Source organism: Nicotiana attenuata, chromosome 6 (genome assembly GCF_001879085.1).
Source record: "Nicotiana attenuata strain UT chromosome 6, NIATTr2, whole genome shotgun sequence".
Classification (NCBI taxonomy): domain Eukaryota; kingdom Viridiplantae; phylum Streptophyta; class Magnoliopsida; order Solanales; family Solanaceae; genus Nicotiana; species Nicotiana attenuata.
Genome location: NC_031994.1, coordinates 90,000,070 through 90,012,551, shown reverse-complemented (window position 1 = coordinate 90,012,551; position 12,482 = coordinate 90,000,070). Strand labels below are relative to the sequence as shown.

Here is a 12,482-nt window from a genome sequence, read left to right as displayed (position 1 = left end):
TCATTTGTTAAAATGCTCTTAAACTTCTTTCATAAAATTAGTATAATAACGAGACACACATAAAAAATAAAAAATAAAAAATAAAAAAAAATAAAAAACCCCCACATTGCTTTGATTTAGGGGTGAAAACGCAATGCAAGTGTGAGCTAGGCACATATCATGATTGAACTTTCTCATATACAAAAATATGGTGGTATATATTGATCACGCCCAACTTTAGTCCTAAAAGGATAAGCGATCGCTACAAATATAATCTGATCTAAAGTCCGAAGTCGAATCTCACCGAGAACTAAGGTTTAGCTACAACTGTTCGCTATCACTAAGAAGACAAGTTTGAACAATTCCTAAATTATAAATATTAAGATTATTATATCTAATTAACTAACAAATTAAAGTAGTAGATTAACAACTAAAGATATTAAGGGTTGAAGAAAAAATTAAGGAGGTCTAGAGTTATGATTTCCCCAATTATCGAAATCCTTCCCGCTACGTCTTCTATAATTTCGCCTAAGTATTCTCTACCGATCGTGGGTACTTTGGGTGTTGTAGCTCTCTCTCAAGCAACTACTACAATTTACTATACGTATTCTCTCGAACTACGCTAGCTGGCACTAATTCACCGCTCACTACGATCACACCAAAGTTTCGTTATCTCTAATCCAACTTTTAAACCACCTCCGTATTGAACTCTCAAATACGTTAAGATTGGGGTTGTTCAACAACTACCTAAATGTATACTCTCTCTTGAGCAATATACACACTAAATAGGACATTCAATCAACGACAATAAGCGCGTAAACAAGTAGAGAAATCTAACGGCTCAATTATATTAAAACATCACAAGAATTTATCCTACAAAAGGTTCCATCAAAACCCTAGATAACAAATTAGTTATTCATAATAGTATGTAAAAGTACAGTACTAGAATTCATATACCAATAATAGAAATAGGAAGGAAAAAAAACTCGTAAAAGAATTCTCCGCCTTGCTCCTACCGTGTTCTTGCCTTCTTGGGTAGAACCTCCTCTCCAAAAACGTCTCTTTAGGTCGAATCCTCTCTCAAAAACATCCTCATTTTTTGTCGAATCTGCTTTAAGAAACGTCCTCCTTTTTGGTCGAATATGCTCTAAAAACGTCCCTCCCTTCTTAGACATATTTAGGGAGTATTTATAGGCTATGGTTGAAGTCCTTGAGTCCAAATCCGGGTCGGAATCTTTTAATTCACGACTTTTAATTATCGGGGTATAGACCTCGCAAGGCCAGGCTTATAGCGCGGTCAGCCTGGCTACAGAGCTGGCTACGCCTGGCCAGTAGCACGGTCAAGCTGGCTATAGAGCTGGCTTTACTTGGTCTGTAGCATGGTAAGGCATATTATAGAGCTAGCTTTACTTGGTCTGTAGCATGGTTTGGGTACTTGATGCTTTTGTGCTCTTTTCTTGTATTTTTGTTCTCTTTATGCAACTTTCATTCGTCTTTGTCTTTCGATGCTTCTACACATAAAACAACACAATTTAGCTCAAACGTCGCACTATTAACCATTAAACTAACAGCATGTAAGGCGAATAATGTACTAAAAATATAGCATTTTGGCCACGCATCATGTTAAAAAAAAATATTCGAAAACGAAATTGAAGAAGGCTTGAGGCATGATAACGATTTTCCTTAAAGAAGTTATTGGCTGTATACAGATTTGGAAAAAATACAGACAATCTTCTTCAGGATACAACAAGCCACAAATTGATACTTGCAGATTTTTCTGAATTATCTTTGTAGGAAAACTCGTGTTTATTTATAGAGCAAAAGCCAGGCCTTTTCCGAAAAGACACTTTATTTCATTAACAGATGTGTCTGTTTATTTGAATTTTAAATTCAAATAAAACAGATTTTCTGTTATAGAAATAAAAAATAAAATTATTAATTTAATAACCGGCCCAAGCCCCAAGTCCAAGTATTTAATATATATATATATATATATATATATATAACAAATATATAAAATGGACAAGAACTTAAAAAGCCCATAAAGGGGCTTTAGACCATCGATGTGGGAAAGTCCCACCTTTTCCTTACTATATAACAAGGCTGAATACACACTTAAAGTTGGCACGATATTTCATTTATACACCTGAACTTAGGAGTGTTCCTAATGAGCACGTACGTTACATGAACTTTGTTCCAATTAGACACTTCTTGCTGAGTTGGCACATAAAGTGAGTTTCACCCAATATGGACGCGTGAAAAGCCCAAAAAACAGATTTTTTTTTTGTTTTTTTATTTCCTTCTTCTTCTTTATGTCCACCACCATTTCCACCGTTGCCTCCTCCGCTTTCCGTCATCTTCTCCGACTCATTTCCTCTTCTTCTTTCGAATCCCATACCAGATTCAAATTCAATAATTTATCTTTTCTCGCTCTTCTTATTTATCCTACAGAAAGGCTTAAACACCACTCCTCACCATCATTTTATTCAAACACCATTCACGTAATTATTTTATTGGTTTAGTATAATCAAACCTTCAAAATCTTATTTTCTTAAAAACAAAGCTTTAAAAAAAACAATAGCAAAGCTACGAAAATAATGGTGAGTATTTGTGATCGGAAGAAAACGAAAAGGATAAATATGGGATCTGAATGTTTCAGCAATTTGTGAACTCATTGCAATCCCCGAAAAAAACCCTTTCTCTAAAGATCAAGGCCATAGCCGCCAGGACTCCAACCCAGCCGCCTCCAACCCAACTGAAATGAAGAAGAAGAAGCAGAGAACTGAGACTAAAATGAAGCAAAAGAAGAAGCAAAAGAAGAAGCAGAGATGGGTCGCTGGGTTGGAGAACCATTGATTAAACCCTAAACACCGTTAATGGGGTGTTTAAAAAGCTTGAAGGTTTAAAATGAGTTATTTGATTTGATGAAAGTTTGGGAAATTAATATTGGGTTGTCATGGGGAATCTTTTCTCTTAAAACTTTGGATTAAAATCGTGCTTGGAACAAGAACACACATGAAAAAAGTGAAGAACACCAAGACCACTGATTTCCAGAACACCAATTCTCATTTTATTTAAATGTTTTCTTTCTTGGTTGGGTGTAAATTAAGCTTTTCTTTTCTTTTTTAGAATGTTATTTTTATTTTGTTTATTAAATAGATTTAACATAGTTTTTTCTTCTTTTTTTTACTCAAAATAATATATGTCATTTTTTTATTTGTCATTCACCACGTCAGCAGCGAGTGTATTGCAAACTTTGTAAGTTTGGTTGATTGTCAAATAAGTGCTCAATTGGAATAAGTTTCGGGTAGTATAAGTGCTCAATAGGAACTCTCTTAAGTTCAGGTGTCTAAATGAAAGATCGTGCCAACTTTAAGTGTCTCCGTATGTATCCAGCCTTATAACAAACTACTTCTTTCACATCATATATCAAGTGAAAACGTTAAAGGGGTGAGTCTATTATTTATTGAGTTTTGAACCTTGTTATATTTGCCTTGAGAATTTCTTAGTTAAAACAGACAGACATGAAGAAATTTGCTTTCTGATGTATGGATCAATCAAATGTGATTAAAAAGTAAAATCATAAAGGAGAATAATAGAACTAATGAGAAGGTAAATATATTATTTTAAAATATTAAAATTTGGAATCTTCTATTAATAGTTTATAAATATTACTAGTATATAATTTATAGTAGTACTTAGAAAGTAACAATAATTTTTGGGGCCTTTAAGTATTTGGGGCCTAAGGCAAGGGCCTTCATACCCTAGAGCTGGCCTTGGATTTTAACAGCTTTAAAGCAGAATTCCGCTGCATTGGATATGAAACTCTCTGTTTTTACGTAGAATCCGGATCTGTGGATTACATGCATGCTGCGATGTGAGTTTTCCAATAGCGAAGAACAGAGTGTTTGAATAATGGACAAGAAAAGTTTAGTAAAGAAGCCAAGCGAAAAGCGAATACAGTATCCAATTGGATCCGAACATTACACGCTGTACGAGGAGGTAGGGCAAGGAGTTAGCGCCTTGGTTCATCGCGCTTTTTGTAATCCTCTTAATGAGATCGTTGCCATCAAAGTCCTAGATTTCGAGCGTGATAAATGTGATCTGGTACATATTTTTCTCAGCTTCTTTTTATCTATTTACGGCCTTAATTGTCACAATTGATTAATTCTTAACGTTGAAAACAATTTGAAATCGATGCTTGTTATTCTCTTATGGCGTTGTTTTCTCCAAATTCCATTTTTTATGTACATCAGACTTTTCACTCTCACACTACTTATAGTTTTTATTTGGTTCATTCTTGATACACGGTATTTCAGATGTTAGAGTCAGTGTTTTAAGGTGTGTTGGGGCTTTAAGCGCGAAGTGCAAATAAAGCGTGGGCTTTAATGTAGAAAGGCGCAAATGGAGAAAAACTATAAATATGTATGTGTTGTTCAAGACTAATATCTATAAGCATGATTGCCAAATATATGGACAAGAAACTGAAGAAAATTTACGACAGAGTGAAATATCAATTGTTTAGTGTCGCTTCTTTAGGATTACACCCATTGGCAAGGAAAACTATGCCTTAGAGCCTTGATGGCAATACTGAATTTGAGCCTCGCTTCAGGGCTTAAGCGCGCCTTTGATAACACTGGTTAGAGTACTTACTGAGATTTGGTAGCTTGGTTTTTCAGTACCGAAAATAGCTGAAATAACTGTTCGTAGAGGTCTTATATTCATGGTTTGAGTCATATCAGCTTTTCACTTGAGTTATTATAAACTATTTTTTTTGTTTCCCAAAAGAAGGGATTGATAAGGCTTATGATTTATCCTATACCCAGTAGAAGCATCTAAGATTCCCACTTTTGAAAGAAAGTTTGTCTTTGCTAGTTAATATTGAGATGATAATCTTGGACCGGTGGTTAGTATTGAGACCAAAGGTTGTGGTGGTGTTGTAAGTATCCCTCCATCCTTAACCAGAAGTCTCGTGTTTGAGCCATAGGAATAGACTCGCCTTTGGTAAGAAGAACTTTATCCTCAAACTGAACTTCCCGACATCAGGATTAGTCGGGCCCCAAAGCGTGTATCAAACACCGGATGAGAAACATAAAGAAAGGTAATCTTAGAGCATAATTAGATTAAGTTGTGCTCCTAAAAACTCTCTATTTTGCAATTATCATCTTGAAAAAAGCTCCTTGATCTTTGCTTTCCGGGTGAATCCATTAATCCAAGCTTGGAAATCTATAAGTATAGAGTTCTTATCATCATCGTGCAATGGAGGATTGAATGTGATGCATTTTCTGTATTTTCGGATGAAAATCTATGAATTATTTCCTTCTCGAAAGTGCCTAAGTTTCCAGATATTATCATTTTGTTTGAATTGTGGTTGCTGATACTTCGATTAAATGAAGAAGCAAGTTGGCTGATTTCTAATCCAGGACCGCGTCTCACGGGAAGCACAGATAATGGTCCTAGTTGACCATATCAATGTTCTTAAATCACACTGCTCCTTTGTATGTGATCAAAATCTTTGGGTTGTCATGCCGTACATGGCTGGAGGTTCCTGTCTCCACATACTGAAGGCTGCTCATCCTGATGGTCTCGGAGAGGTGGTTATTGCAACAGTCTTACGCGAAGTGCTAAAGGGGTTGGAATACCTTCATGATCATGGCTACATTCATCGGGATGTCAAAGTAAGTCAACCTGTTACATAAAGCCATTACTAGTTTCTTCGCATCAGCCGATCCTTTAAGCATTTGATGAGATTATGTCTTCATCCATCAAGTTTCACTGTAGAGTCTTGCAGTGCATTAAAGAGGGTTTCTATTGGACTTCTATAGCAACTTGTTTAATTAATTTCATTTTAGGATCTCTTTGGAGTTTGGACATGGTATCAAAGAAGAATCTTTAGGATATCTTTTGTGTTTAACGTCCCATGCAAATATAACAAAGGGGAAATTCTTAATCCATCCTGGTAGTTTAGCAACTGCATGGACAGATGAACAGGACGATAACTTTTCCATAACCTTTTGGAACTTGAAATCAACATACTTGTATGGTTATTGTAGGCTGGAAATATTCTCATTGATTCACGTGGTGGAATAAAGTTGGGAGATTTTGGTGTATCAGCCTACTTGTTTGATTCAGGTGATAGGCAGCGTATACGGAACACATTTGTTGGAACTCCCTGTTGGTATGCTTTAACCCAGAGATTGCTTCTCTCTTTTTGCTATTTAGCTTTTGTAATGCATGTAGTAGTTGATAAGCATTGAAGAGGTCTTGCTTGTACTTAGCAATGCACATTCAGAAACTTAAGACATTAAAAATATTGATAAGTTCAGGTTCAAATATCATGTTTCTCCATAATTTAGATTTCTTTTACAGGATGGCACCGGAGGTCATGGAGCAATTGCATGGTTATGATTGCAAGTAACATTTCTGTGTATTCGTACATTCTGTTTTTCCTAATTTTGCTTTATCTGTAAGAAGTCTTTTGTTTTTAAATATATTTTCTAATGGTTCCCCACAGAGCTGATATTTGGTCTTTTGGAATAACTGCTTTAGAGCTGGCTCATGGACATGCTCCTTTCTCAAAATACCCTCCAATGAAGGTATAGTGACAGTGAATCCTGTATTTCCTTTCCTGGTGGAGCCTTTGTGACCATAAATGCATTGCATGTTTTTCACTTTGCAGGTGTTGCTAATGACATTGCAAAATGCACCACCGGGCCTTGATTATGAGAGGGATAAGAAGTTCTCAAAGGTATTTCTCAAACCATTAGTGGTTATGGTCCATTAATGTTATTAACATCTGCTTGCAATTTTTTGTTTCTTCTCAGTCCTTTAGGCAAATGATTGCTAGTTGCTTGGTAAAAGATCCTTCAAAAAGACCTTCAGCAAAAAAATTGTTGAAGCATCCCTTCTTTAAGCAAGCTAGGTCCAGTGATTATATATCAAGAACATTGTTGGAAGGCTTGCCAGCTCTTGGTGATCGCATAAAAGAACTGAAGGTTTCATAATTTTTCCCTCCTCTTTGGAGCCATATATGTTCCATCTAAATGATAACACAGCCTCAATATTTCTATGGTAACAAGAACCTTTCTTAATTGTAGAGAAAAGAAGAAGACATGCTAGCGCAAAAGAAGATACCAGATGGGCAGAAAGAAGAAATGTCACAGGTTCTGTGCCATAACCATAGCCAACGTCACTAGAAGAAGACTCTGATGATTTTATATCTTTCTACTAAAAAATATATTAGAACTGGCATTTGTGAGTTTATAATCATAAGGTTTATTAGACATGCATGAGTGATAGTATATGGTATGGTATGTATAACGTTGTCTAGAGTATATATTCAGATCCTGCTTGTTCTCTCTCTCTCAACACACACATATATAGGATAGGCATGCATTAGGCAATAAGCTGGTTCCCTTTTTATGTTAAATGCTTAATTCTGGCAGATTTGTAGAAGAAACCAAAAAGGTAGAAAACCAGAACTAGAAGTAGTAACTCATACAACTTAGAGTCGCTGGTTTAATGCAGCTCAATTAATTGTCCTGCATCTGCATACCTGCTGTTTAGATTAGATATACCAGATGAATATAGGTAATAATTTTTAATGGCTTAGACAAAACAGGATACTGGCAGTTAGCTAGGAAAAGAGATTAAGGGATCATATTTAGTTCGCCGTACATATTATTTTGCTATGCTTTGTACCTAAGATAATATCATGTTAATTTGGAACCTAAAGAATAAGCTCCTATGTTTGCCCAGCAAAAAGCTTCGTGATATTATTAGGATTACCACTTTACGCACAAGGCTTTTCTGAAATTGTAGGTTATTTGTTGATCATTCAACCCAGAGATTTGTAGTTCTAAGAATACAGCTTCTAGTAGAGGGTAAAAAAGAAATGAACTTAACTACATCATCTGTCAAATGACACAAGACATATCAAATTGTGCTAAAAAGCAAAGAAAAGAAACTAACTTAAATTGTCTGTTCCTACCATTTTTCTCTTTCTTTGGCTTGTATTTATGGTACAATCTTTTTGAAAAACTTTTTTCACATTATAAGTTGAACCTTACTCTTGATTCAACATCATGTGCAGAATGAATATAAACGTGGGATTAGCAGCTGGAACTTCAATCTTGAAGATTTGAAGGCACAGGCTTCCCTGGTATTTGAATCTATATTTAATTGCACATGTACCAATAATATCTTAATACATGTGCTTTAGCTTTACTTTTCTGATGAGAAAGTTGTCTGATGCGAAGAGGGCATAGCGATGTTTGGTTTCTCAAAGACAAATTAATCATTGTTTTAAATGTTAATTTTTCACCTTTGAAACTTGCTGCGGGACGATTTCTCATTGGGATTATCCATTGTCGATTTTTTTTCTTCTAAAAGCTAGATATATGAACACTAGTTTGCAAACATTACTTTTTTTCCTTCTTTACTTTAGATTCCAGATGAGGAAATTCTTGGTGAGAATGACCAAGGTGGGAGTACAAATTCACTCCCAGGGCTTGATAACCAAGGAAACCGGCTTCAAAATCAGTTATCTTCTCTACAACTTCCAAAATTTCAGCATCAATTCTCCTTTGGAAGTCAAAATTCAGATGCTACAGGATTCGTATGTCGATGTTCACTTAGGTTTTATATGATAGGGAGCAATTTGGGGTTTTCCTTCTAATAATACATCTCTCAACAGGAAGATGACTATCCATCTGCTCCTCCTTCGCCTGCCGACCGCACCATGACTTATAGCAAGTAAGAAATCTGATGCTGAGAGGTCTCATCAATTGCTCTTGTATCATGTTTTTCTCCTAATCCAAAGGACCTAACAGATTTATATTATACGGTATCATTATTACTTTTGCTAAGATGACTATGCCTATTTCTACTTTTCAGAGCTAAAAACGAGAAATTTGATGATGATTTAAGCATCGCTAGTTCAATTCAAGATGCTCAAATGTCACAAAATTCTTCTCCATGCTATGAGGAGATGAATGTGGTGGGAAAAGGTGAACACGGGACTCATGCAGAAGCATTTGAAGGCATTCCCATAAATTCTTGTCAAAGGTATGATCTCAATTTTCTGAAAAACTCTTGGATATTTTGCCGAGGTGGCTTATGTCATGTCGAAGGATGCTAAACGTTTTCCATGTGAACTGTAAACCTTATGTAGTAGCACAATACCAGCATCTACTGTCTTCAGCATTTTATTTTTCTGGACTTACTAAATAAAATCAGCCTTTTATTCCTCCAAATAAATACTTTTGGCTGGGATTCTGCTCTCAGACAAATACATTTGAACTGGCAGGGACATCGTACTCTGCCTTAAATTTGTTAATAGAGGAGAGAAGTGATTATTGGATTCTCATTCCTTTTTAGAAAAAGGAAATGAAATATGGTCTTTAAATTGCTCTCTCCAACATCAGAAAATTCTGCAGTGTATGGCTGGCTTGTGCATTTTGTTCCTTATTTTATATCCCTTTTGTTATAATGTCTTACCATCAACTCCTTGTGATGCTTGTGGGTCTCGATCTCTCTGACATCATCAAGCCTTGTGATTGTCACAAAAGAATGTCTATCCCAAGTTTGTTGACCGATGTTAGTAAAATGAAGTACATGTAAGTAAATAATTCTGGCTATCGTGAACAATGAAAAAGAAGGTTTTACCAATTACTGATCTGGCTTAGATAGCAAATCCGAGGCCATTTGAGTGAACCAAACGCTTAAAAGATTAGAAAATGTTCAGTTGAAGTAGTCTGCACTTGCTAGAATGAAACTCGGACTACTTTTTGGACTGATTATCTTTGGACTAAAGCTAGTTCTTTACTAAATCACCGATTTTCAGGCAATTAAGTATGTAAAAGAATGACATAACTGGGACGATTTATTTGCAGTTTTCTTTAATCAAATTCTTTTAATATGCTTTTGTGAATTGCGAAACTGTTTCAAATATAAAAATTGAGTAAATTGATTTCTGATTTTCCTTTTGCTTGAAGTCATTGCCTGTGTGCTTAATTGCTGGTTTCTTTAGTTTGGCAAGCAACCATTTTTTTGTGATGCCACTTTTTTTGCAGAGTTTCTAGAATTGTCTTTTCTTTTCTGTGTTTAGGGATAAAAGTTCATCACAAAATATTTCCAGTTGCAATGTGGCCTTTCCCCAAACATCAGATGATTTGCCAGCTGAAATATTCATTAAACCCTCCAGAACTTCAGGCAAGTTATAATGATACAACATGTATCTTTTATCCTATAAACACACACTTTAACCCGAGCACATTTGCATTCATTGGTTCAATATTTGCTTGCTAAATCAAGACTGTATTTAGCAGGTAGCAGTGAAGATTTTGATGAGAAGACTAAGTATCAGGTCGTTCAGCAGAGAGGACGATTTAAAGTTACCTCTGAGAATGTTGACGTGGAAAAGGTGAATGTCTGGCCGCTAACTTTTGTCTTGATAATGATGCTGAATTTCCCCTAAACTGGGGAATCATTTCTTGTGTGTTTCTGCAGGTAAGTTCATTTTATGCTACAAAAGAGCCACAGCTTGGAGGTGGTTTTCGACAGTGTCACCCCTGCCCCTCTCTCTCTTTCTCTCTTTTGCTTCCTCTAAAAATAGTTTCTCAGCTTGTAAAACTGAGATGGTATATGTGATCTCATTTGTGTCTCTTCTTTAGTGGATGTTCAAAGTAAATTCAAGAATCTCTTGAGCTCTGTAGTGGTTAATGTCGTTCTCATCATTGACAAGTACTGTGTTGCTAGGTTTTGTTTCAAGCATATCATTTGAGCGCTATAGTAGTTAACGTTGTTCTCATCAGTGACAAGTACTTCTGTTCACGAATTTCCACTTATACTACTATTACATTTAATTCATTTTTCAGAGATGTTTCATATCATCGACTCAAATTGTTTACGCAATATTTTCGAATTTGAGCTTTGGGATTGAGTTAGTGATGCGGTGGTAGAGTATGCAAATTGCTTGTCAGTGTATGATGAATCAGAAACAAAGAGATATTAAGGACTAAAAACATAATCCAAGTTGCTCATTCTAAATCTAGTCTACTAAACCACTGATCTCTTCCCCTCTTTTTTTTCTTTTTCATTTTCCATTGTATTTATCGAAAGAATTTATGGATCATGCAGGTGACTCCAGAACATCTGGCTGCTACTCAACCATTACCACCTGATGCTACACCAGCAAATCTTTCTTCTCAGTCCATATTTCCACTACTGCAAAACGCGTTACAGGCAACTATTACTGGAACAGTAAGAATGGATCTAAAACAATCATCTTGGTAGGATTTTCTTATCTTCTTATACTTTGTAAAAGCTGCTTTTACTCTTAACAGGAGAGTATTCTTAATGCAATGAGGCAAGTGACCCGTGGTGACTCCACAGGTGTGGCAATTAATGCGTCTTGATTTCACGTTTATCTTTTCCATATGATCTGGTCTCACTTAATATGTTCAGCTAATCTTTCAGTGGACATGGGATGCGTTCCGTCAAATTCAGTTGGAGTGGAGAAATCACTGGTAAGGATTTGTACTAATCTTGTTGCTACAGCCTCTGCAAATTCAACCATTTAATTGAATTTGGCTTCTCAAACCAGGAATTAATATTCTGTAATTTCTATGTTTCCTTAATTTTTTGGGGGATCCAACATACTATATGACATCCTTCTCTCTTTCTTCGTAGTTGGAGGCAGCTCTTGACAGGGAGAAGGAATTAATTCGTGAAAATAATGATTTAAGGTTGAGGTACGATGATTATATGTTAATATTGCAAGTTTTTATGCCGGCAATTATATCTAGTGGTCTTAAAGCTTCTGTTTCTTTGATATGTAGGCTATTGGTTGCTCAAGAAGAGCTTCAAAAATATAAAACAGAAAATAAGAGCTCAAAGTGACGTAAACTTTCACGTAGTCTGCATCAAAGTAAAGAAGGAAATGGCTATCTTTGTAAATGAGATACCATAGTTAACAGATTTAATTTCTATCTGTACAGTTGGTTTGTTTCTAGGAGGCGGTAAGTTGTTTTTTCCCCTTTTTACTTTTCTTCGCTTGTTTTTGCAGAATATAATACTTGGGGATACTGATTCATATTTTGAGTTAACACCTTGACATGAATTTGCTCCGTTTTTATTAGTTTCAACTAGAGATGGCAAAATAGTTATTCACCCATATTATCCATTAAATATGGGTTGGATAATGAACTTTTTAAAAGCGGGTCAAATATAGATAAGAACCATATTATCCACTTAGGAAATGGATAACTAATGAGTTTACTTTTAGGGGTCATTTGGTAGGGTGCATAAGAATAATGCTGAATAAGGTGTATTAGTAAGGCTGGTATTAGTTATGCTGGTATTAGTTATGCTGACATATTTCTTATCCATTGTTTGGTTTGATGTATTAAAGTATTGCACAATTTCTAAAAGAATTGCTTGTTTACAAAAATGCCCTCAAAACCAGTCCATCACTTTAACTTTTTAAAAGAAACATATGTTGA

At 35.5% G+C, this 12,482-nt stretch overlaps 1 protein-coding gene across 3 annotated transcripts; it reads left to right on the top strand.

The window, feature by feature from the left end:
• On the top strand, window positions 3,696-12,100 carry LOC109227429 (serine/threonine-protein kinase OSR1-like). 3 transcript variants are annotated; one of them, XM_019392594.1, is made up of 19 exons: window positions 3,696-4,086; window positions 5,403-5,657; window positions 6,033-6,157; window positions 6,349-6,393; window positions 6,494-6,575; window positions 6,659-6,727; window positions 6,804-6,974; window positions 7,077-7,142; window positions 8,072-8,140; window positions 8,426-8,596; window positions 8,675-8,733; window positions 8,875-9,045; window positions 10,088-10,191; window positions 10,308-10,402; window positions 11,119-11,241; window positions 11,325-11,373; window positions 11,458-11,507; window positions 11,671-11,732; window positions 11,820-12,100. In XM_019392594.1, the coding sequence occupies exons 1-19, from the start codon at window positions 3,895-3,897 to the stop codon at window positions 11,878-11,880; spliced, it is 2,019 nt and encodes a 672-aa protein (XP_019248139.1). In that variant the 5' UTR covers window positions 3,696-3,894; the 3' UTR covers window positions 11,881-12,100. The 3 variants fall into 3 exon arrangements, with proteins under 3 accessions (XP_019248139.1, XP_019248137.1, XP_019248136.1); XM_019392592.1 differs by having other exon boundaries at window positions 11,446-11,507; window positions 11,671-11,726; XM_019392591.1 differs by having other exon boundaries at window positions 11,446-11,507.